The following is a 26,693-nucleotide window of genomic DNA, read 5'->3' as shown; positions in this document are numbered from 1 at the left end:
GGCGGGGACAGGAGTGGCGGGGGGGGGGGTAGAGAGTCAAAAGTTTTGGGACTTCTGCTTTATAGTAATCTAGTTCAAACTTGTGCAAGCAATTTTCCAGCCAACTCTATGGAAGCCTATTTGTATGTGTTTTATTTTAGAAAAAATCTTACACAGATGAAGTAACACTAATGGTATCTTTGGTGTATTACCTTGATTTCTTCAGGTTTAGGGCTCCCTAATCCATCTTCCACCTCCATTTTAAATTCTGTGAGCTGTGTGGGAACCATGTTGACCATAGGACTTTCCATCATCCCCAATGCTGTCACAGTCTCTGAACTTATTCCATCTTTATAGTTCATCACTGGGGAAAAGGCAGGGTGTTGCTCCAAGGACGGGGGTGTTGGGAACATCCTTTGCAGATCTGCGACAGCTAAGCATCACAAAATACCTACTGTTAACCATTCAAAAATAAATTCTGCATAACTCTTCAGTGAGACCCCATAAAGAAAAGGACTCCAACTCAGCACTGGCTTTTTTCATTTGTTAAAATCAAGCAAATAGACTGCAGATCCTCCCCTGCTTCCACACCAGTGTAAATCTAGACTAACTTCATTAATATAATGTATACAGAGTACAATATCCTATGGACATTTTTCAAGTTTATTGTTCAGTTGAAACACATACATTTGAGGATGTTCAATATTCAAATATGCTGTGATAATAATAAAGAAAGCTTTAAGAAAATAGATTAAAGAACACAGTTTGACCACAGTTACTGTTAATAACTAAGTGGGAGCCAGAATATTTTTCTTTCCTTTCTAGTGTTTCATGACACAAAATCCGAAAATCAAAACGGGCTAAACTTCTAACCAAGTGCGGAAAAGTTTTCCACTGACTAACATTATGTAAAAACCCATTTTGGTCCATGTTGTCTTAATCCAATGCAAACAGATCTGAGACTATTGCAAGTCTTGGAACATCCTGATTAAAAATTCTGCCTCAAGGCAACTAAAAAAAAAACAAGCAAGTCCCAGAGGATGCTGCAATATGCATTTTGCACCACAGCCACCAATGCAGGAAAAATCATATAGGATTTAATTATCTCTAAATAAATTAACACATTGTAATAATTCATCCTATATTTCCCATTAATTTTAAGTGAGAAAAAATACTAAAATGCTTAATAAAGTGAAATGTATAAACCCAAATGGAAATCACTGTAAACTACTGCACTTTTCCCTATTACCTTCTTTCCATTTCCTGCCATAATAGATTTATTTTTCATAAAAGTCAGAACATACTGCTTTTTAAATGTTAAGTAGCTCAGATATCCTTTTAACGTAATGTTGCAATCTGAGGAATTCATTGTTAAAAATACTGAGATCATATAGTAATAAATTCCCATATCACATTCCTCTACACAAACTCATATACTGAACCAGTGTTTCTGACAGACTAAATGCTTCATTTCATTTCCACGCCTTTTTCTGTCCAGGAAAGCACTACAAATCTCCAGACCTATTTGACAGGATATATTCTTTAAATTTGTACTCCATAGGTATTACACATTTTGTGCAGTGCAAAGATGACAGTTATGTTTGATTTAAAATTGCTACTAAGTAGTGAAATCTTTCTATGGGTTTGATTTGGATCAGCTGATCCCTCTGCTTTTCAAGCAATGGAAGAAGAGAGGAGTGCTTTAGCACCATTTGGTGAGCAGTGGTGCTAGAATGACATTTTTAGTCAGTAGGGCTTTGCTATGATGTATCAGGCATTTCAGTCTCTCACAGATGTTGTCATGCATCACTAGCTAGTGTCACAGGGAAACAGAGAGGATTAAGAGGGGAAAGCACAACAGTGTATCCATTTAACCTATTCCATACTGCTCTGTATTATGCCATTTTCTTATATCTTTTAGTTCCACTTTGCAAAATTCTGCAGTGCAGATACATTAAAAAAATCCCAAAATGTTTAATTAAAAAGAAAAACTACAGCAACTGGCTGTCAAGCATTACTCATTTTCATATGTGTCATGCTTGAGAAAGCTTTGCATATTTTAGAAAGCTATGGATCTACTAAAGCTGTCAAAATCCAATCTCTGAATACTTCATACTTCTACATTTGAGTAAATCAGCACTGCTTTTATGGGTCCATAAAACTCCCTGACTCATCCCTGTGACACTGTGGTTTTTTCTCTCAATTTGTTCTCATTACCAGCTGAAGTTAATGAGAAGGCATTAAAGAACGATTTGCAACGGAATTTGAGTTCTCTTAAGGTAGCCACACACTTAGGTAGACAATTTTTTTCTCTTTTAAGACAAGAAATTTGTAGTTTACAATCTGGTTTGTTAGTATCACACGAAAATTATTCCATCCCACTCCATGCACACACACACAAAAGAATAATTCAAAAGGGATGCCATTTACATGAATGAAGCACAAAAACATTATTAGACCTCACAGCAGTGAAAACTACTATTTCCTGTAGTTGCTGGCACAATCCTTATGAAAAAGCTATTCTGATTTTAATGTCCATATTACATTTTCAGTATATCAAGTGCCAATAGTTAATTCCTCCCATTGATTTCACATGTAATATCCAGCTCTGAATAAACAGTATAAAGGTATAATGACCTGAGCTGCACAAGCAGCATTTCCTCTATTCTAAATGTCTATTGAAGACCAGTCTAAAGAACATCTCTGTGTAAGCCTGAAAGCTTGTCTCTTTTGCCAACAAGCATTGGTCCACTAAAAGATATCACCTTATCTCTCTAATATTCTGGGACCAATATGGCTATCACAGCACTGCAAACATATAAATATACATCTGAATGATTTGATAATGGTGCAGCTACTAACTGAGTGTCAATATTAATTGAGAAGATAGGGATGACTTCTAAAGGAAGATACATAACAACTTCCTTTAATCCTTACAACCAAAGGCAGAGCTCTGTAGACCAATTTTAGAAATACTTACACAAAGATTTTCTTATGGGGCAATTCATTGCCTTGGTTTAATATTAGCCTCTAGTACTTACAGAAGAACGGGAATGTATTGGGACTTAATCTGAAACCAATATTACAAACTTCTTATAGAAATGGGGAGATGGTAGTTATGGGGATACTTCAGCTATGAACAAGGCTACGGTCACTCTCTTACTTGGTGGATAAGGTACTGCTGTTCTTCCATCCTTCCCCAGAGGGCGTTCCTCAGCTCCTGCAGGAGGCATTTTTGATGACCGCAGAGCTGGTGAAACAGCCTAAACACAGGTATTTACATGATATTGAAATCAGAATAAAAAACATTAAAATTAATTATTTTAAACATTCAGAAAATCATCTAGTCTTAATAAGGCAATAGTTAAGGGCTTTTCATTGTCTACTTATTTTTTTCTGCAATTTGACTTTATTTAATCCTTTCTTTCAACTTTAGTAGACAGATTCTAGGCGCCTTTAACATATACTAAAAATACAATCATACACTCAACTTGAAATTAACCACGCTTTTCTATTTGCATCCATATTTGGATTACTATAAGGGAAAATAAAAGCACTAGGAATGAAGTCCTCTAGTTATCTTGTGCTGTCTCTGTTGCAGCAGAGCACAGAATACTGTGCATTTGACAGTGACACACATAGGACACTGCTCAACATATAGCAATATTAAAGCAGGTAAAATGTCACATCAACATCACCCAACAGTGTAACTTTAAGGAAGATGGCATAAATATTGGATTATGTTTGAGAGCACAGCCTTCTATAATTGATTTGCTTAGCGCTACTGTAGCGAAAGTGTAGTGGGTGTGAGCCCATGTAATTCTGTAACACAAATGAGTGCAACTCAGCACTCATTAAAGTTAACTTCACTTAGCAACCTCTAGCAGAAACGTGGCAGACAGCAACTAAAATAAATGTAAAGGACCCATTCTCTAGCTTTTCATATCCAACTAGGCCTGAAACAAAGCTTTAAATATTTGAGGAAGCTGATCCTTTAACTTCAAAAGTTTGCATGGCTTTTGAAGACTGTTTCTATTTTATCTCTGCACAGCACACACCTGCATCTCTGTAAGCAATGCTTCTGAAAATTCCAGTGTGACATGCCAAAAAAGGCATGCCAACAGCCAGGAAAGAGAGCAATCATTTTTATCTGCATTCTCAACTATGTCCTTTATTGGTGAAGTAAAGGGGTGAAATGAGAAAAGGAGGTGGTAAATAATTTGTGCTATTTGAAAAGACCTTCAGAAAGGGGACATGGGCCTTTTAAACTACCTCATCTACCTCCAGTCACTTCAGGATCAGCTTCTGTGTCATTATAACTGGATTTGATTAAGCTTTAAAGCAGTAATTGGTGTTTATTCTAAGCTTTGTCTTTTTTGGAACCTTGACTTTCCCAGTAAATGGTATAGTGCTGCCTTTTCTTTTATCTACTATAACAATATAATGTACATGGTGAACTTATTCTTCTTATAACCACTTCACTTTTGCACAAAGAATGGAAAAAAGTCTTGTTTTGGGGAACTATTGAAACATATTGTGATTGATTATATTTTCTCCTTTGGGTAGCTTCTCAAACAAGACAGAGGACTAGATTCTCAATCCTTAAACAGCTTCTCCAGTTGCTCTCAACTCTACCTGGTCATAAATGTAGATCTGTCTACCTGACATCTCGCTCAAACCCATGCAATGATTGCTCCCTCCCTGGCTTCCAACAGCATCATTCCTTCGTTGCTGGAGTCCTGTCTAGAAGCTACTCAGTGTAACTCTGCACAGACTTACGCCAAGCTCATCTTCATCAGAATTATCAAAGATATTATCTAAATCATGAAGTGATGGAGCCAGATCTGTCACCCGTGTGAGGCTGCTAGAGCCAACTCGGCCTGCAGCACAATCCTGCCGGGTATCTGTGGAAAACAATGGAAATAAAGGCTTAAGAAATAGCAGAGAGCATGTAAAAGACATAAAACCACTGTCTTTGTCATCACTCATAATTTCAAAACCAGGCAAGAATCACTACAGACCAGATCTCATGTTTTGAAATGTACCTCAGAAATAGCATTCTAGTGTTTCAACTAAAATTTCAGGTTAAATGCTGAAGGTCAACCATCAAATAATAAAATTAGATACTAATCAACTTTACTAAATTTCAAAATGTTTGGTGGTGTTATAAAATGAATAGAAAAAAACCCAAACTAAATATGAAATTATATTAACTCTTTAGCTGGTTTTTATTCTTTTGTTTGTCTCATACTAGATTGCCAGGTATATTTTTCATGTTACATGAAAACTTTCAGAATATAATTCTTATTTGAGATTTAATCTGTTAGGTAAAAAAGAAGCTTTTCTTTTTAACAGAGTGCTCACACAAGCTTGTACTTACCAGCTTTAGGAGCAGAACTGAAAATAGACATGGCATCTTTCCCATCAGGCACCGGTGTGGAATGACCTGTTGTGGGGATCTCCTTGGTACCTATTCCATCTTCTGACTACACATAAAGAATTTCATTACATAGAAAAATGTATCATTTAAATGCAAAAAGAGTGGGAAACACAGGCAAAAGTAAAAATTAGAAAGCATGGATGAAACGTGAGACTTCCAGTCCACTGCTGCTTTCTATTTTTATTATTAGCCAAGAAACAGCAAACTCTAACAAAATGTTTTAAAGCAAGATCAGTACTGCCCTTATTCACACCTAACACAAGCTAGTTAGACTGCTCAGCTGCTAATTACCATTTAATTTACTTTCATACATTAATTCAGACCCCTATCGCTCACAATGGACTTCAAAAAATGTCAACATGATATTATTAGATTTTACTTTTTGCAAAACTTATTTTGTTCAGTTTGGCAGAGAGAAGTTCTCTGAAATTTAAAGCTGTGCTCCGGAAGCACCTTATCAGATAAAAGTTTCTCACAGACATCCTGTACAAATACTTCAGAGATCTTTGTCATATCTGGGCTTATTAACAAACAAGATATAGCTCATCCTCTGGAAACTTCCATACAATTCCTGACTTTGATTACGCGGTAAAAGGAGCTTGTTGGTCTCATCCTAGTGCCAATGGCCAAATCACAAACCCACTGCGCAGTTTGGCATGGGCAGTCCGAGAATTGGAACAATAGGCATGCTGGAAGCCATGACTGAAGGGCATGAGAGGTAAAAGAGAAAGCTTGCCACATAACTGTCTTTTATGTTCCCAACCTTACTTAGTGCTATCAGGACTTCACCTTGATGAGCACAAAGAAATCTTTAAAGGGATAAAAAGAGAACACGGACATTCATAATTTATCTTGCACATCAAGAATAACATGAACTGATATTCCATCATTTACAAAGGCTCCAATCTACATATATCAGTTTATTTGAGTAGTCAAAATAGATAAGCAGACTGCTTAATTTGTTGAGAACATATGCCTCCCAAATTTGAACTGCAGTGGAGGAATTACCTAGAGAAACAAATAACTGAAGTGAACTGCCAGACAATGAGATAGCACTACAGGGAGTAAGAGGCACTGGGAAGGAGAAATATCCTGAAGGTGTAAAAGCAGAAGGCCCAGAATGGTGATCAAATGGATCTCTCTTATGTGGAGGGAAGGGTGTGAGGAGATGTCAAAACCAACAAAGTATTGATGTTACTAAGCCATGCAGTAGAAGACTGAATGAGTCATACTCAAGGCAAAAAAGATGAATTCAGGCTAGACAGATGTGCTCTGTTGTGAGCTGAATGTGTCAATTGTTGCAGATAAGAACCTAAAAAAATTGCAGCCAATTCCTTCTTCTCTATAAATTGGAACTATAGAAATATAACATAATGAAAGATTTTATTCCTTAGTTTGACTCTGGGTTCTGCTGATGGCCAAAACGAAGGTATGCAAGTATGAAACACATCTTCGTAGTTTAAATGGGATCGAAGGGATTAAGCCAGTAACTCGGACATGCCACACTGATACAATATATTTCTCTGTGAATAGGTAAGTATGAACTGAATTTGTGCTCAAATATATATCCTGTTAGTGCACTCTTTGGGGAAGGCATTGTGTCTTCCTATGTTTGCCAGCACCGAGGATGCTATAATAATATAATAAATGCAATAACAACATGTCCCTGGTCTGATATGGTACCTTATTCTTTTTCAGAGGATCTTTCTCAGTCCCCAGTTTGCATTTTTTATTGCCAGTGAAACTGTATTTTATGTCACCATCTTCAAAAGTATAAGGATCACTAACATCTCCCAGGCCTTCTCCAGGCTGCTGTATTAGAGGCAAGGGGTCAAGATAGTTCAGTGTCTGCACTGGTCTGTCGTCTTCTAAAATTTTAAACCGCTTGTTGGGTTGTGCTAAGAGTCTGTGGAAGGGGAAAAAAAGTCATTATGAAAAACAAATATTCCATACAAGGCAAAAATAACAGCACTGCAGATTCATAGATTTTTCTCAAACAAGTACAGTCAGTACTACTCCTCTCTCTGTCTGACTGAAATACATTTTTTTTGTCCCTTGGAGCATGCATTTTCTTCCACTGATGTTAAACAGCTGCTCACTGTATTGTCAACTTCAATGTTGGGCCAATGAGAGAATGAATCTTGTAGGTAGAAAACAGATAAATCAAAATTCCCTGAAGCACATGTAACATTTCAGTCTGTCATATCATTTGCAGTAATGACTACTAGAGTTAAGTTTGAAGTAACTTAAAAACTCCTCTCTAATTATATTTTATATTAACATTTGAATTATCCTTCTGGGCTACCATTTACATAGTCTAAGCCAAAATGGGTTGTTTTCTTTGTTTTATTTTTAGTTTGTGCAAATTCCATTTAGACTTAGGTTAGGTGAGTGGGGGGAAAAGATACTTTTCCCATTTAAAAAAAAAATCAACTTTTGTTGAAGACAAAACTACATATGCATCACATATTTTTCACTGAGAAAGTCATTTGTTAAATTTATTTTTTTTAAAGTAAATTCTAAGTGATTACATATTTTCTCTTATGCATATATGGGAAAAAATCTGTTAGTGTTTTAGGTCTTGATGCTATTCACATTAAAATCAATGGTAATGCTCCCATTGACTTCAGTGATGCAAGATCAAGTACTTCGCGACAATACTGATTTCATTACTAAAGTGTTGTACAGTGACTAGATTTCATGAATACAGTAATATGGAGTAGTAAGGTTTTATAACAGAGCTAGACAAACCACAATTTCCCCAGTGCTACAAACAGGGGTTTTCTTTCTTTTTCTTGTTAAACCCCAACAATAATGCAACTTTAAGGTTGCAATCTTGAACAGCAACAATAACCCCCCCATACACACACTAAATACAAGAGGTAAGAGGTAATCTTAATTCTGCCACAGTTGCATTAATGTAGGTTTTTAAATCTATAATGTCTCTTACACAGCCCAACACAAAAAACACAAATGACAAAGACAAAGCATACTAAATTTCCACATTTCTATCTATATTTTTAATGCTAGTGCCAACTGAAGGAGTCACTGATGCTACATACTGATTTCTTTTATTTGTTGTGCAGGTTTAATGAGCGTGACAAATAAGTGAGGAATTGTCATTTAAAATGTCTATTTACAGGTATTTTCTTACCATATAACATCTTTGCCACATCGTTAGTCTCTCGACTAAATTTCTGCTGTTTTTTACACCAATGCAATCCCAAAAGCTTTCATACCTAATGGAACTGCATGGCTGTAACTGAATGTAGAATTTGGCCTTCTGATTGTAATTTGATAAAGACAATAGTCACTCAATATTGTATTTACCTTTTCAGTGCAGTGCTGTCTGAGTTTACCTCCATCTTGGCATCATATCTCTCACACCGGAGCTCTGGCGGCTTGAACTCTGGATCATCACTTGCTGGGAGAACATAGCTCTGCCACTTATCTGATGACTCATTGTTTTGAATGATCCCACAATATAAAGCTGTCTCACTGACCTCTGTCATCAGAGGCAGCCTCTGTCCCACAAGAACTGTCCTATCATCTAGACTGGGCAATGGTTGGAGCTCTAGCCCATTACCATAGAGTGCTGGGTTCACAGCAACTGATGGTGGGTCCAAATTTTCTGCTTCCTGACCTCTTGGCTGGGGGCTAAGTGTGGGAGGCAGAGGGGAGGTGGGGGAATGGGGTGAATCCATGGGATTCAGATTAATTTGTTTGCTTGGGTTTCTAGAAGGTATGGATAGCTGCTTCTCATATTTCCTGGAGTTAGTGACTTCCAAAGAGGGCTCCATCCCTACCAACCCCAGCTTCTGCCCTGACGTGTCCTGTTCCATGCATAGCTCTTCAGTGACAGAGGGCCGATGGTGAAATGGCATCATAGGCCTTTTTTGCAGTTTCTCTCCTTTTTCCTGTCTTTCTGTTGTTTTGTGCTTAGAAGAGGCAGGTGGTGGCAAGGAAGAAGAGGATGATGATCCAACACTGAACCCTGGTTGTGATATTGTTGGGGGACGGCTGGGGCCAATAGCACAGCGCTGTTTGAAAAGCTTGTGCCTGAAACAGGAGTTAGAAACAAGTTACCATGTGGATTGTGAGGATACATGATCTGATGCAGAACAAAAGCACAGAGCCAAAAATCTTAATTCTATTCCTGCCTTGCTGCAAACTGTAAAGTGATCTTGGAAGGGTTACTTAGTTCTCTCTGCTTCAGTTCCCCTGTCTGCAAAATGGGGATAATGACACCTATCTCACACATGCAATATTCTAGGAGAAAGAATTAATGTTTGTTTAAAATTCTTAGGTGGAAGATAATGTAGAAATACCAAGTATTATTGTTTTTACCACTGAAGAGCTGTTTTTCTTCATAACAATACTGAAGCAACACTACTCTTCCTGTATATCTTGAGCATGTGTTGGGAACGATACCATACTGTGTGCTTTAGCTGTGCTCACAGATGCAATGCATAGCAGGTTGCTTTCATGCCATTTTTCCTCCAGACCGGGAGAGTGAGGCGGCACACAACTCGTGCCAAATAAGAGGTGGTTGTGCCATATTAATCAATTGCTGAATATTTTACACAGTCCAAATCCCCACCCCCAACTATGAATTTTCGTATTGATAGTGACTTTAAATTCTAAGACATCTTGTGCTACAGCAATCCAATCTCTTTTAAATTTGGAAGCACAGGAAAGAAATTCAATATCCTAGATGTTGCAGCCATTAAATGGTGTTTTCATTATCTCGGAGACAGTCTGTGAAGACCTTGTGATAGCTTCCTTTGCATTACATGATAACCTTTCTGATAATATAGTTACACGGTTGGTAGGTAGTACAGTGGGTTAATGCATCAGCTTTTCATTGCTGGATACTTTGGTTAAAGCAGATTCAAATCAAATTTAAAATAAGGGTGGGGAGGTTGATGATTTCTGGCTGGCTATAGTACATATTTCATCACAAAATTATTATAAACATTTGGTACAATTGACTATCTCACCTTAGAAGAAGTTAAGGGCTGGGGCATTATGAACATTGAAAATTAAGATGGAAATGCACTGAATTAGTTGTGCATGCAAACTTGCAGAGTACTTGCCCACACTGCACATGGATCTAGTCTGTACTATGAGCTGACAGCTTTCATGGGAACTAAAGTTCAGGAAATTCATCCAAAAATGTAAATATCTCTATAGATATTATATTTAATTAAAAGATTAAACGACTACAAAAGACTACAAACAAACTGCAAAAAAAAATCCTAAGAGGGCACAATTATTCTCCATTACTGGAAGAATGCTAGTAGGTAATGAAGTACAAATCACATTCCACAGAGATTATACAATTGTCATTTGCATACTAGCAAACTTGGAGTAGCTATATTTCAAAATGTTTGTTATCACAGAGACAAAACAAACCAACTATAACTAATTCAAACAGGCAACCTTACTGACAGGTCAACTTTACTCAAGTCTACATTTACAAAAGGGATGGTCTTACGTTTTTGCTCATCGCAATGGAGTCTTTCTACCTAGCTCTTTCCTTTTTGTTTCTAAAGGTTTACCACCATGATCTTCTCCCAATCCCAAGATTACAGACTGTGAAGCTAACTTTTAATCAGTAATGAACCTATCCTGATTATGTGCCTATGTTCCTACTGAAACACACAACTCCTCATACTCAATATGCTACTACCATTTACCAGCCAGATAATTTTATTTCTATATCTAGTCTCCACACTTCCTCTCCAAACGATACAAATTTTGTGCAAAAAATTTTCTGCCACAATACTTCTAGGTGCTCTGAATTCCTGGGCTAATCACTTCAATAGTTTCATAAGCAGCACTAGTAAATTAAAACAGATTATTTTGCTTATGATAACCTTATCACTCAAAAATGTGGTGGACTATGGAATTCCACCTCAAAGGCAAAGAGACAGCATTGCACAGTTCACTTTCCATGATGATGGCAATAACTCCACTAAATGTTACAAGCAGTAACTTGGAAGAAAAAAAATCTGAAGTTAGGTGTCTAAATTCATATATGCTCTTTCCTCTCTCCTCCTCATTTTTTGATGCTGCAAAATAGAGGAGTCAATGATGTTCCATCTGAAAGTTACAGGATTGCCAGTGTTAGCTCCTGCTCTCTTTAATTTAACATAGAATAGTTTTAAAAGATTGTGGGCATATGTAGGAGCCATCTCGTATCCATTTTTTGAATGAAGACTTTATGCAGACTGTATGGAACTTTGCAAACAGTTATAATACTACAAGTCCCCTTGGAAGCACTGCTCTATAGTCATATTCTGAGATGCATGGAACTTTTTAAACTTTAGACATGTTGATTTTTACTTGATTCAAACTTCCAAACAAAATCCTGAAATATATTTTGCTCCATAAGTTTTCTTCCATCACAAGTTTACTTTAATTAAACTATACAATTTATAAAAGTGGCAGAGAGTCCTGTGGCACCTTATAGACTAACAGACGTTTGGGTGCATCTGACGAAGTGGGTATTCACCCACGAAAGCTCATGCTCCAAAACGTCTGTTAGTCTATAAGGTGCCACAGGACTCTCTGCTGCTTTTACAGATCCAGACTAACACGGCTACCCCTCTGATACTATACTATTTATGTCAAGTTTTAAAACAGATTTGCTAAGTACTGTTTTTATAATTACTTCTAATATTATCTCATCTGTTTTTAATTCTGCAAAACAGCTAGACAGTAGAAGAAAAGACACTAAATACTGTAAATCTGAGCAATCATTTAATAATGTCTTAGATTTTTAATATTTAAATATAATAGTTTACACAGGAAAAAAGATCCAGAAAATAAGATAAACCCTGATTTTAAAAACATCAACTGAATCTATTAAACAGATACACCTGAGTTAGAATAAAACAGCTCAGGTACCGTACAGTGGTGACAAGAATAAATTAAATTCCTGTCACCTCCCTGCATATCATTAGAAGATAGCAAGCCAGATCCTCAGCTGGTGTAAATTGATGGAACTAGACTGATTTCCACCACCTGATGATCTTCCCTTTTATTTTCTGTAAGCACGCCTGCTTGTTGTGTAGTGATTCTGAACACAATTTTATATTGTGCATCAACTTCGCAAGCCTCATTCAACCGGACACAATAATTCTTCTCTTTGCTACATACCTGGAACAAGAACAACTGACTCTTTGGACCGGATCCACAAAATCCCAAGAAACAGTGTTGCTTGGGACTTCTTCTTCCAGATTTGAAGTAGCAATCTGACTCCTCCTAACGGGAATAAAAATAAATATTATGGAAATTATCACCTCATACAAAATGCCATTTTATTAATAAACTGTAGATCTTGCTGACATTTGTGTATTCCTCAAACAAATCTACGCCATGCCCAATCCCTTCATCTATGCCTCAGAATTTTACCTCAGCCAAATATGAAAATTTACTTCTAGATCCACAAAGGGGAATCATGTAGCCTATATCAGGCGTTTGAGCAAAAAGGTCACATGGCAGGCAATACATGTAACAATTAAAATTGCATTCGGAAATGTTGTTGAATGGGCTAGTGAGGAAACTACATGAAAATAACAGAGGTAAAACTTGCTGGAACATCTATACGTCATCCCATTGTGAGATATTTTAAACCTCCAGAAATGAAAAGCTACTGCACTAATAGCTATGCTCCACCATGCAGTTTGCAGTTTGAGTTACATCCCGCCAAATACAAATATATCCTTCCAAATGTTTACATCTATAAATGAATATAAGGTTAAAAATATAAACTTTAGCAGGCTATTTGTCCTTAGGCCATCTACCCTCCAGACCTAGTAATTTTGTATTTCTAATGTGAACTAATATTTTTGTCATCAATGAGTTAGCACGAGTAACCACAAGCAGAATTTGGCTACATGTGTAAAGCTCAGACAGCCAGAGATGAAATGAGCTAAACGAGTGAATACAAAGCATTATTGTCACTATTACTTGTTCTCAAGCTAAAATAATTGGAAATTGTCTTAGATAACGTTACCTTGCATTATTCACTTTGAATAGGGAGGTGAAGGAAATAGATGCTACCTCATTGTTTGCATTAAGGCAAAACTAGCAAGTTTTTAAGTGTGACAGCTGTACTATTATCAATAAAGAACATGAGCAGAATTATTCCCTTACTTGGATTGTGACCTGTTGAGAATGCATTCCTTCCAGACTCTGTGGACCATATGATTGTGGAATTTTGGAGGAATCTTCCCTGATTTCTTTGGACTGTGCAGAGTGACTGCCCCCTCCTGTGAAGCTGAATGGCTGACAGAGCTCTGAGTACCTCCACTTTCACCTGCAAAAAAATAAAAAATAACAAAATATAACCAAAAAAAAATCAAACAGTATTGTAGACAAGAGTAACAGCAGCTATAACATTAGACTTTCCTGGAAGGGCTTTTCAACTTATAGGTTGATGAGTTTACAAATGCTTGTGTTCATTAATAAAAGCTTAGAGCAGTTTCAAGAGTGTCACCAGCTATGAAAAGATCAGTAAACTACAGCCACAAGCAAAATTTGTGTCAGCACACCAGAGGCAGCACTAGGGAGTGGAATTGTGTGATGTAGTTTTTCACTGTTGCTGGCTATTAAGTTTAACTTACAGTCGTGGTCTTGTTAAAACAACAACTCATCACAAGATACATGGTTCTGTAAGAAAGGGCCTCTACAGCATTAAACCACACCAGACTGTTTACTTGCACCAGGTGTTCTACACACGCACTGATACAAAGAGAAGAAGCAGGTTTTAACACAAGAGGCGAAGAAGGCATTACTGAGTGATAATACTTGCTCACATTGGGGATGGAATTTTCACTCTCATTTTCTTTCTGTGTTTGATTTGCATCATTAGTGTAGATTTTGGTAGAAAATCTTAACCTTTAATTGCAGCAAAGAATCCTGTGGCACCTTATAGACTAACAGACGTTTTGGAGCATGAGCTTTCGTGGGTGAATACCCACTTCCTCAGATGCATGTAATGGAAATTACATGCATCTTTAATTGAACCTTTAATTGAACTTCCTTAGTATTCACCACTACAACTGAACATACACTAATAATAGGCTATTAGGTGATACTCAAGACCCATTCTGACAATACTGCTTAGCTGGTGGAGAAAAAGTGAAAGTGGTATTACAACCTTAATCACCACCACCTAAGGATTACGATTTTTATTTTGCACTTAATTTCTTTTCAACAGTGGAGTAAAACCCTGTTACTCAACAGTATGAGCAAATGTTTCTGTTGCTCATTGACAGAGCTGATTGGATAGTCTGAGACCCTAATATACTCAGCTTTAAAACACAGACTGGAACAGCAGAGGGAGCTGTAAGTTCATTTAGCCTGCTGGACGCCTAACACTACACTCTATGCTCAGGCCAGCAAAGAAGGTAATGATAGCAAGCTTTTAACAAGGTCAGATCTCTGCACAGAACTGTTTGTCCTTATGTCTGACACAATTTAAGAAGCCTTAGGAATAAAACACTGAAAATAGTCATCGCTTCACTATATCAGAAGAAAAAAAATCTACTGGTTTCGCTCTATGATTTGGTTTGCAAGCTACAGTTGCTACTCTGTGTACAGGTTTTTTAACTCAGTTTCCTGTATGATTCCTGGTGACTGCAGATGTCTCTCTAGTAAGTTCAGATATTGTTTCTTGTTCCTCTTTTCTTAAAGGAAGTGATGGGAAAAGCAGCAATCATTAAAATCAAAGCATTCCCTGACTCACTAAAACAGAGGTGGGCAAACTTTTTGGCCTGAGGGGCATATCTAGGTATAGAAATTGTATGGCGGGCCATGAATGCTCACAAAATTGAGGTTGTAGTACAGCAGGGGGAGAGGACTCTGGCTGGGAGTGCGGGCTCTGGGGTGAGGCCAGAAATTAGGAGTTCAACATGCAGGAAGGTGCTTGGGGCTGGGACCGAGGGGTTTGGAGGGTAGGAGGGGGATCAGGGCTGGGGCAGGGAGTTGTGGCATGGGGGATTGGCTCAGGGATGCAGGCTCTGGCGGCGCTTACGTCAAGCAGCTCCTGGAGACAGCAGCATGTTCTCACTTCAGCTCCTATCCAGAGGAGCAGCCAGGCGGCTCTGCTGTGCGCCGCTCATCCACAGATGCTGCCCCTGCAGCTCCCAGTGGCCGCAGTTCCCGGCCAATGGGAGCTGTGGGGGTGGCACTTGGAGCAGGGGCAGCATGCGGAGCACAGCCCCCTGGCTGCCCCTATGCATAGGAGCCAGAGGGGAGACATGCCACTGCTTCCGGCAGCCGCGCAGAGCAGCCCCTGATTCTGCTCCCTGGCTGGAGTGCCAGAGCAGGGTAAGCCCCAGATCCTGCTCCCCAGTGGGAGCTTGAGGGTCGGATTAAAATGCCCGTGTGCAGTTGTTTGACCACCCCTGCACTAAAGTCTGTGGCTGTAATAATGTATTTTGCTTGTTTTGGAATACATCATAATGTTGTTTTTGAAACTGACAGATCTGTGATGAAAAGCATCTTGACTAAATTAAACTGAATTAACCCTTCCAGTTTAGCAAATTCATTCTGTCGCTGGTGTCAGAATACATTTTCATAAACCATACTCTGGTATTGGTGTACTCTGTGATAATACCAACATCCAAAACCAACACAGTTACAACTATTGTGAAGCACTAGTGGCCAGGTTATCAGCACACAAACTCTACACTTGAGTGTGTGACTTGATATGCTCCAACATTTTGCAGTGCATGTTCAGAGGCCTGTTGCATATTTTTCACTATATGATGTGTGCCTAGGTAGGATTTTATTTATACACATACATACACACACACATACATACACACACAGCCTATATGTAAACAGTCAAATCTGGTCTGCTTCATGCACTGAAACTGAAATTTATAGTGGAAAATTACTGCCTAAAGGGTTGAAAAATATTATAAAAACCTGACGGATAATGGTGTAAATGCCAAAAATCACTAGAGGTCACTTTGCAATCCCAAGGGTAACTTCTTCCTATAAACTTAAAATCTCATTCTCTATATACCTTAGCACTTGTTTTACTATATGCTTTAAACATTTTTAAATAATGTGATGCTGCTTCCATTTGCTGAAGCATCGCTATCATAGTTTGCAGAGTCATGTTTACTCTCAGAGCTCCAACAGTAACAACCGTCGACAGCTTGGACTAAATTAACATTTTCCTTAATTTTTATGGCTTCTGCCCCTCACTTATCAATTTAATTATTATGCAAAACATGCTTAGAACTCCTGAGATATTCTCTGTTTAACAGGGAACTGAAACTGTTCAACATTTTAAAGCATTAAGAGAACCTGGGCACACTGTAATATATCAAACATATATTTTAAAAATACATTTAAAAGGTATTTTTATCTACATCTGAATTCTGTGTATTTCTTGCAAAAACAGGCCACTTACCAAACTCTTAAAATAATCAGAGCAGGTAGCTGTATTTTTTACTCAATTTTTAGTATCTGGCGTGGCATTAACTCTTACACAAGAAGCACAGAACCCCAAACTCAGGTTCTGGCACATAAAGAAAGAGAAAATGATTTTCTACTACTGTGTTTTAAAACTGCATATAAATAAGTCTATCTAACTCACCTGATTATAATTTAGGATCTTAAAGAGTTCTAAATATATATTTAGAAGGCTTTTAATTTTACTTTAATATTATTTATTTACTTTTAGTCTTTATGCCTTTTTTTCTTCATTATTTCCCACATGCTGCAAATCTCTCTCTCTCTCTCTCTCTCTCTCTCTCTCTCTCTCACACACACACACACACACACACACACTCTGTCTCTTCTATTACATGACACTAATATATTCCCTATCTTACAAATCCTTTCTTTCTAAATATACTGTACCATCATAGATACCCTGTGATGAGGTGTATCTATTTACAGATGTGGTCCTGTTTCAGTCAATAACTAGCCAGTCAAAGCTTAGTTTGCTTACTTTGTGGATTTTTGTTTTTGTTTTTAAACAACTGTGGTTACTGCCGAGGAAGGGAATACCACCAGTCTAACTTAACTCACATATACACACACTCTAGGCTGGTAGGCCATCCTCAACTGACATCATTAGATCTTTCTTTCTTTCTTTTTCTCTTTCCCGCCTTCCTCTCTCTCTTGCCTTATTAAGCCCAAACTATCATTCTACTACTCTCTCATTCTTACTTCCATTCCTTTTGGCTGTTCCCTATGAACAGCTCATTTTTAGCTAGTGAGATTACTTGTGACATCTCAGCTAAATCAGCAAATCATCATCATCTCCTTCATCTCCTAGTTCATTTGCATAGTATCTTAGTATTTTAGAATACTTAACTTTTTAAAAATTAAACCAAACGTTAGCTCATTTTTAGATGGCACGTCACCTACAAAAACACCCAACTCAAAAGACTATACTTATAAGAGACAAGAGGTAATTGTCCCACTCTATTTGGCACTGGTGAGGCCTCAGATGGAGTACTGTGCACCACACTTTAGGTGGCTAGGAAAGATGTGGACAAATTGGAGAGAATACAGAGGAAAGCAACAAAAAAGATAAAAAGTTTAGCAAAGCTGTTCTCTAAGGAAGGGACAAAAAAACTGGGCATGTTTAGTCTTGCGAAAAAACGACTGAGGGGGGACCTGATAACATGCCTGCAATGTGCTAAAGGCTGTTATAAAGAGGACAGTTATCAATTGTTCTCCATGGTCTCTGAAGGTTGGACAATATGTAATGGACTTAATCTGCAGCAAGGGAGATTTATGTTAGATATTAGGAATATCTTAACTATAAGGGCAGTTAAATTCCAGAATAGGCTTCCGAGGGAAGTTATGGAATCCCCATCACTGTAGGTTTTTAAGATGAGTTTGACATGGTCTGTGTGTTTTTGGTCCTGCCTCAGCACAGGGGGCTGGACTTGATAACTACTCAAGGTCCCTTCCAGCCATATATTTCTATGATTCTATGTTATTCAAATTACTAGTTTGCATTGTAACTTATATTGTTTCTGCATGATTGTCCAATGGCCTTGTCACTAAGCCCCAATATGTTTAGTTTGCAACTGACTTGGGTTCTTTCAAGCATGTTTAAAGTCAATATTCAATCTGTGTAACTGGAAGGGACCCTGTAGACAGATGTGATTTTAAGAATCCACTGAGATAATAAACATAAACTGTTCCAAGACAAGCTGCTAACAGATGAAAGTTGTCCAAAATTTCATTGCTGAGCATACTATAATGATCCTGCATGCATGACTCAATTTAGAGCATCTTTTATGAATCCAAACCACAATTCCTACACTGAGGTTTAAATTAAAATACACACCAGTGCTTCTGAAATCAGAGAATGTATTCATAAATACATTTTAATGACTGGCAAATCTTTGAAATCAAATGATGCAAACAGAATAATCCAGAACTGATCTACATAAAAACTTTCTGTGACTTTATAGTAACCTTTGTGGCAACTAAGTGTACAGTCATGTAGTATCATGACCTGCGTGAGGATCAAAAAGAGGTAGATGAACTTCTTGGAAATAAAGATATAGTTTACATGCAACTGTCTGCAGTAAGAGTGTACTGGAAAACAGAAGTATAAAAAATATGTGGCATAACAACAGATTAGAAGGCCAGAACCTCAACTAGTGTAAATTACTTAGCTCTACTGAAGTCAAGTGTAATCCTTGGTGTCAGCTGTCACATAAGTGCGTACCCAGCTTGGATTCAAACTGTTACGGGCCTCAGATGCTCGAGATGAGTTTCCTTCATTTAGAAGAAATACACAACTCCACTGGTCAGCGTGTTTTACGTGTCCCCTTCTTTGTCCCACCCACATCTCATGAGAGTTCATTACATTCTCCACCTACAGAGCCTGACTTTTTACCTTAAGCTGCAGAGACTCATTCTTTTTTTTTCCCTGGAGGTCCTTGGTTCAATCCTCACTATGTTGGTCAATATATTGACCATCATTTAGATACTGGCATCGTTCCAATATTAATGCTTAATAAATTATATGGTATTTTTCATGTTTGTAATACTTTACAATGATTTATTAATTAATCCCTACACCCCCCTTAAGCAAGTATGCAATTAAGAACTCTGACAAGGCCTGATCCTTTCTGCAGTCTCAGGTGCCCATGCTGTTTCATAAATGCAACAGAGTTCCCATAAACTGGGCAGAAATTAACTCTTACAAAACTGGTAACTCTTCTGTTCTGTGAACTCATGAAAGTCCCTGTGTTCTACTCATTAGCGTATTCTCTCTCTCTTTTCTGCTGCTGTTCGCACATTTATCCCCCCTGCAATCATAATCTATTCAAAAATGAAAGCACACTATGCTGGAGTACACCTCAGTAAGTAACACCTAAGTTGTTTCAAAACAGTAAACTGACAAGAGATTATGGAACACTGCCATTCACTGAATCAGTTAAAGAATATTTAAAATGAGTTTTCAATAGGATGATTCAGGTCTCTTTGCTAGGTTTATTGCTTACCTATGATGGCCTGTTCTGGGGAAGTGGGTGGAGTGAGAGGCATCCCACAATTACTGGAATCTTTCATGCTGCCAAGTCCCTGCTGACCCACATTGATGTGGCCTCCAGCATTGGCAGCACTCTGAGACAGGGGGATGTCATTCTGAGAGATGAGAACAAAAGCTGAAGGATACACCATTCGTACGCCACCTATAAAGCATGGGAACAGGAAGAAGAAAATAAGTCTTTAAATTCTCCATTTATTAATCAGCAACCCAAGCTGGCCTTGTCTTGGTTTCAACATGCACCAGACAAATCTTACCAGTCAAAATATAAAAGATCTAAAGTTCACAGCCTGCATATTCATTCCTAAGTATTCCTTCCTCCCTTTATGACTAATAGGGAGCTGAAATAAGAAGCTTGATATTGTGAGAGTAGCATCACAGATACAGGGAGTAAGAACCTTGAGGCAAGATAACTAGTCAGAATGCTCTAGTGTCAAGAGAGCCACAAAACCAGATAGGGAAATTATAAAGGTTGTTTCTGATTAATTAGATTTTTTTTTTTTAATTATGAGGTGGGGTGAAATGTTCTTTAGGCAAAATTCTAAATCTCACCAACAATGACTTCAACTGCAACAGGGAAATCGTCATCATATCCTAATTCTTCTTCCTCTTTCAGCCCCTCCTTCTTCTTCAGCACCATGGGGTAGAAATACTGCCATTCCTCAATCAATTTACGGGTTGCTGGATCTGACATCTTGTATGCTTGGCCCGTCAATGTACCATTTAAACCATAAGGACTCAACAGAACTGAAAAATAAAACATATCACTCTCTAGTCTCTACAATATGTGGATTTTAATCGCAGAGCAACCACATTCCACTTCCCCTAGATTCAGTCTCAGTCTTGTTCGCACTGTGATTATAGAGAACAGCTCTTTGCATTTTGTTTATTTTCAAAATATAGTGCACACAACTTCACTTTGTAAAATAATGGAATAAATATTAAGAGATAAAAATAATTATACATCAATGGAACAACAGAAAACATATTTCTGAAGATATCCTGTAATACAGTACGTAATACTTTTAAAAAAATGTAGTTTAAATGCAATGTTTTCTTTTCCAAATTGCACAGGGCATTTTTATGGCTTACAACACTACACTGTAACCTAAAACGCTGTAAAAACCTGTAACTTTAAGACTATATCAGGTATGTCTCTTATTATATATTTTAAATGCTCATTCTTCTCTTTGGTTAAGCTCTGTGTTTTCACCTTTCTTTCTGAAAAATCTGCATTTTGACAAATGCGTTGCACCACAAACAGCACACTGAAGGAAAAATAAAATGAGGGACTGTCACTCAGACAAAAACACTCCAGTTCAAGCAAATAATCTATGTTATGATCAATTATTTGTCCTGCAGTAGCATTTAAGAACACTACCATAGACCAGAGCCTACTGGACCTTGTGACACTGTGCTAATACAAAATGGTCATGCACACCTTTTCAATAACAGATCTTTCAACAACAATTACAGTTTGTTTTGTTGTACGTTTTTTCAGAAAATATTTGCATCTAATGAATTTAATGACTAGAAAAACCTGGAAAACAAGGCCTAACATTTATTTACAGCTAATTGTCATATTAAAAATCTTAACAGGATTTTACCCCATGCACCCAGTTTCCTGAGGGGAACTTTATTCTATTTTAAAAATTACTGAGTTTTGTTTCTTAATCATTTCTGGATCTAATTCCTGACACCATTACTGGGGCCAAGTTAGGGGGGTTTGAAATATAGGAATTAAATTAGGCACATAAGTCTTTATACTTCCAGAACTGCCACAGTCAAATGTGCACTTACCTTGGAATGGTACAGGAGAGGACTGGGCCATGTGGATATGTTCCTCATTGATCAAAAAGATTGGCTGGTGTTGGGCAATCTCCACGCTTGTGCACACGTTGCTTTCCCCATGAAGGAAGAATGTGAAGGCGCAAGACAAATGTTCGCTGGATAAAAAGAAATAAAAAACTGGTTCATGAGCATATCAATGAATGTGGGGGAGGAGAGGACAGATTTTGTAGCAGATGGGGGCCAGACTGGGTTGAAAACCCAGTTCTGTTGTTTCACTTAAGTAAACTGAGCTCAGAACCACTGAAGATGACTGTACACAGCACAATTACCAACTTCTGGCTTATGATGGAACCTGGACATCAACCTCAGAGATTCATTTTCCTACCCATTTCAATTAAGGAAAGCTCACTACAAACAGTTGTCTGCATGCAGAAGGCTCCAAGAAGTCAAAATACTGTCTTCAGGATGAAAAGGAAAGAGGACTCTTAGGACCAGAAATGAACTTCAACTGAGAACAGGAATAGGGAGGAAAAACCATTACTTATATGTCTAGGGAATATTTTGGTTTTTTTTTTGTTTTTTTGTTTTTTAAAAGGCACAGAGAATTGCTTAGAAGGCAACAATCTCAATAATCTGGTGGTTCAGGCCATCTATGACACTGCCATACACCATCAAGAATAATGTTCAGTAAATAATAATGAAAATAATACGTTCCCACTTAATCTACCGCATAGAATTGCTTTGCATTACATTACATCTAATTGTTTGCTTAAACATTGCTAATTGTAACACCACACTTCTTAAATAAACAAAACCCAGCCAAACAACAACAAAAAAGCCCATACACTTTGTATCATTCAGATAAATTATGGCAAGGCATTCTTTAATAGTTGTTGGCTTTGGCGCTAAGCCAGCCACAACATAATTACCTTCAACTAAGGAAATAACACTGACAACTGTAACAATTTCACTTCACAGTTTAAGTCAACTAACTGCAACACTGCAGTAAATTCTTTTTGAATAGTTGAACTGATAGTCTGGAACAGGATGTTGTTTAATCTCGTTAAATCTCTAAATCATTCTGCATCTTTTGTAAAACAAGTGTTTGTCCTTAAATAAAAGTTATGCTTCTGTTTAAAAGGTTCTACAACTGACGCTATAAAAAAGAGAAAAAAGTTCACACTAGAAAATCTGGGGCCAGGTTATTTTAAAAAGCATCAAAATCGAAGGTGGTTAAACGTTTATTCAATCTCCTCAGCATTGCACACACTGTGTTTAATAGTACTTTGTATCATTCAGCAATGGGAACTAGCAAGTTTTACTTGATTTCCATATGGCAACAGAAAAGACATTTTAAGTTTACTGCTCTACCACTTGTACAGTAGATTTAAACTAGCCACTAAGTTTTTACAGCAAGCTGTAAGGGGGAAAGGAAATGGGTCATAGAGTCATGGTACTTCTATTCAGCTACTCTGCTCGGGGGCTGGCGGGGGGAAGAGAGAGAGAACCCCCAAACAAAACAAAACCCTCTGCTCATATAACAAATAAAATCATAAACAGAACCCAAAACATTTAAACAAAAGTAATATTAGTCTCTGGACAAAGGATGATGCCCTTTTATATGCATAAGGCTTTAATTGCGAAATGATGAAAAGTCCGGTCTAAGATCAAGTGGAAATAGTCTCTGCAAAGACTTCAGCAGGCCAGATTTTATAAAAACGCTGGAAAACCTATTTGTGAAGAAATCATTTTGAACTCCGGTCTTTAGGACAGTACACAGGAATCCTTCTGATTCTACAAGCTTCCTACAGTGTTGACTGTGAAAGTCCTTCTTGCTTTCCACTGAAGTAAAGAAAAATAGCCATCTGGGACCACATATTGACTCTTTCAAGCCTCTTGCAAAGCAGTCAGACATGAACAAGTCATATTCATTCTTACACAACATTCACAACCTTCTATAAACATTGTCAGAGTAAGAAATAGACAAAATGGGAATTTAGGAAGATAAAGATGCATATGTTTCCACAGTGGAGAGAATATAGTACATTGCACCTTTTGTCATCAGTGAACCAGGTGACATCAAAATAAACTAAGCATTAACATTAACAGACTAAATAACTTCACTTCAGATAACTCAAAGAAATAGCATATGGAACTGGGGTGACCAGACAGGAAATGTGAAAAATTGGGATGGGGTTGGGGGTAATAGGAGCCTATATAAAAATAAAAACCCAAAAATCAGGACTGTCCCTATAAAATCGGGACATCTGGTCACCCTATATGGATCATGAATTACAGGGAGAGTGAAAATATAGGAAGGATTTCATGTCATGTTCCTGGAAATGTAACATTCTTAGATAACTAGCCCATTATTCATATATTGTACCCTAGTAGACAGTTACAAGTTTGATTAGTGAAATCAGGATCATTCATAGCACTACATCCAAGTAAATCTGCCTGAGATATGTGGACAAGAGAAAAATGGAAAATCTTGCTTAATCATGTTTTGGTTCTCTGTAGCCAGTCTTGACCGGAGCTAATGAATTCCTAACTGCAGAACTCTTCCTCTGCTGAGCAAATGTGTCCAGGGAAAGCAACGTTTATCCATCTGTGTACAGTATCAGGCTTCTCCTCTTTTACTGTTCCTAAGTCCTACTCCAGGGGGCTGTACTGCAATACTTAGCAAAAGAATAAACAGTTACATAAAGTGTATGTTCCCTCTGGCAACAGACTCACTGTTTTAAGCACAGCTTTTGAAGACCAACAACAATAAAGATCAAGGTTTGGGGACTCTACACACTCTTGGTAAGCTTCTGGCAGATTTTGTATAAAATATTTACTTTGGTAACAAACATGAGTTTTATTTCAAGAAAACAGTGTCAGTGCACAGAGTGATGTGTTCTTGTTAGGCATAAATATCCCAGCATACTGACATTCTTGTCTTCAGTACCGTTTCATATAATTCGTTAAATACCAAGCTGCAGAAATCAATCCTGCTACAAAGCGTAAGACAGAGCTATAAATAAAATACAATGGGAAGGGGAAGAAATTAACATGCTGAAAAAGTCAGCTTTCAGGAACAGATATAAGACTTCCATTTATTTATTTTTGTAATCATTTACATATTGATAAAAGCAAAGGTCTTGGTAGAGTACTGTAACTGCAGGCCACATATTTAGGACTAGTCTGTAATGAACAACAAATACGATTGCAAGAAACTTTATTGTCTGTATTTTACATAACAAATTTTCAGTGGCGCTTTATCAACATCCAGTTTTCTTAATGGTGACTAACAGTCCTAGTTATACTCTCTCTAAACTACAAAGACTCCACAAAGAATATTTTTCATACAATTCTTGTAGTTATGTATATGAGACATTCCCCTGTAAGAAACTACACAAGTACAACAGAACACACACAGGACTAAACTTACAAAAGTGCTCAGCATCCTCTGTCAGGGCCAGATTTTCAGAAGAGCTCAGCACACTGAACTCTTTAAAATATCTGGTCCCAGTTGTGGATAATGATTCCTTGAAAATCTGGGCCACACCATAAATGTATTTTTCTGTTAACTTACTTTTTCTGTATTTTTTGTGCCTCTCTGACATTCTTCAGGATGCCAGAAACCACTATGCATGTGAAATAGTCTTCCAGCTACTCCCCTAGTCACTCTAAGAAGGCTACAAGCCTGATACTTCACTACATTGTGTTATCACCAAATGATGGTGAGTGTGAATGCGTGCTGACTGAACAAACAAAAAGTACTAGTTGCTGCCTTTGGAATGGAAGGGCTATATAATTTCTGCCCTAAATGGAGTTGTGTGTGAAGAAAAAGTAGTTATCTACCTTTTGTAACTTTATTCTTCAAAATGTGTTGCTCATGTCCATCCATTCTAGGTGTGTGCGCACCCATGTGCACAGTCATCAGAGATTTTTGCCTTAGCAGTATCCCAGGACCGACCCTTTATTAGCCAGTCGTCGAAATAGGGGTAAATTTGAACACCCTGACGCCTCAGATAAGTGGCCACTGGTGCTATGCACTTCATGAACACTCTCGGGGCTGATGAGAGACCGAATGGCAATGCCGTGAATTTGAAATGGCACTGGCCCAACGCAAAATGAAGGAAGTGCCAGTGCCCCAGGAAAATGGAAATGTGGAAATATACGTCCTTCAAGTTAAGGGCAGCGTACCAGTCTCCTGGATCCAGGGAGGGGATAATGGAGGTCAGGGAGACTATGTGAAACTTCAATTTTTTGAGAGACCTGTTGAGACGACGCAGGTCCAAGATGAATTTGAGGCCCCCTTTTACTTTTGGGCTCAGGAAGGAGCGGGAGTAGAACGCCTTTCCTTTCATGTCTCGAGAGACCTCTTCCACTGCCCCCAGGAGCAGGAGGTTCTCAACCTCTTGGAAGAGGAGCTGCTTGTGAGAAGGATCCCTGACTGGAGACCGCGAATGCAGGGCAGAGGTCCTAGGTCGCAGGGACGGGGATCTACGCCTGTGGTCCGGGGACCAAGGGTGCTCCAGTGCCCTATGGGGCAGTCCCATGACCATCATGCACTTAGTCATTGGTGCCTTAGCCAAGTCCGGCACCTGGCACGGTGTCTGCAGTGCTGGTTGGCCTGCTTCTTCTTTAGCCACCAGGGCTGCTTTGGGCAACAAGGACTCTAGAAGAAGCCAGATCCCCTGCTACTCTCGGGAGTTGGAGGCAGATCCCTGGCTGGGCTGGGGGGTCCGACCTTAGCGGTACTCCTGTGAAGCCCTGGGGTGGGCACATAGCCTGACATAGGTCCTTTGCCCAAGGTCCCTCTCCCTTCCAGTGCTGGGTGGAGCCTGGTGCAAGCAATGCACTCCACACTGATGCCAAGGTGCTCAGCATGGGATCCGAGTGGGAGGGCTTTGATGCAGGAAGAAGAGCAGGCTCCACGAGGAGGGC

At 38.3% G+C, this 26,693-nt stretch overlaps 1 protein-coding gene across 4 annotated transcripts in view; it reads right to left on the bottom strand.

The window, feature by feature from the left end:
* MED13L (mediator complex subunit 13L) overlaps positions 1-26,693 on the bottom strand; it is a 405,971-nt gene that overhangs the window by 70,534 nt on the left and 308,744 nt on the right. For all 4 annotated transcript variants that reach the window (XM_030582917.1, XM_030582918.1, XM_030582920.1 and 1 more), the window contains 11 exons: positions 21,768-21,913; positions 20,520-20,714; positions 19,924-20,112; positions 13,583-13,745; positions 12,584-12,688; positions 8,750-9,478; positions 7,103-7,325; positions 5,360-5,465; positions 4,759-4,883; positions 3,143-3,242; positions 192-412 (listed from right to left, as the gene is read on the bottom strand). In XM_030582917.1, coding sequence (XP_030438777.1) covers positions 192-412; positions 3,143-3,242; positions 4,759-4,883; positions 5,360-5,465; positions 7,103-7,325; positions 8,750-9,478; positions 12,584-12,688; positions 13,583-13,745; positions 19,924-20,112; positions 20,520-20,714; positions 21,768-21,913 — 2,302 coding nt within the window. The remainder of the gene's footprint in view (positions 1-191; positions 413-3,142; positions 3,243-4,758; positions 4,884-5,359; positions 5,466-7,102; positions 7,326-8,749; positions 9,479-12,583; positions 12,689-13,582; positions 13,746-19,923; positions 20,113-20,519; positions 20,715-21,767; positions 21,914-26,693) is intronic.

The sequence above is a fragment of the Gopherus evgoodei genome, chromosome 13, assembly GCF_007399415.2.
Source record: "Gopherus evgoodei ecotype Sinaloan lineage chromosome 13, rGopEvg1_v1.p, whole genome shotgun sequence".
Classification (NCBI taxonomy): Eukaryota; Metazoa; Chordata; order Testudines; family Testudinidae; genus Gopherus; species Gopherus evgoodei.
Note: the sequence above shows the minus strand (reverse complement) of the source record. Positions and strands in the feature narration are given on the sequence as shown.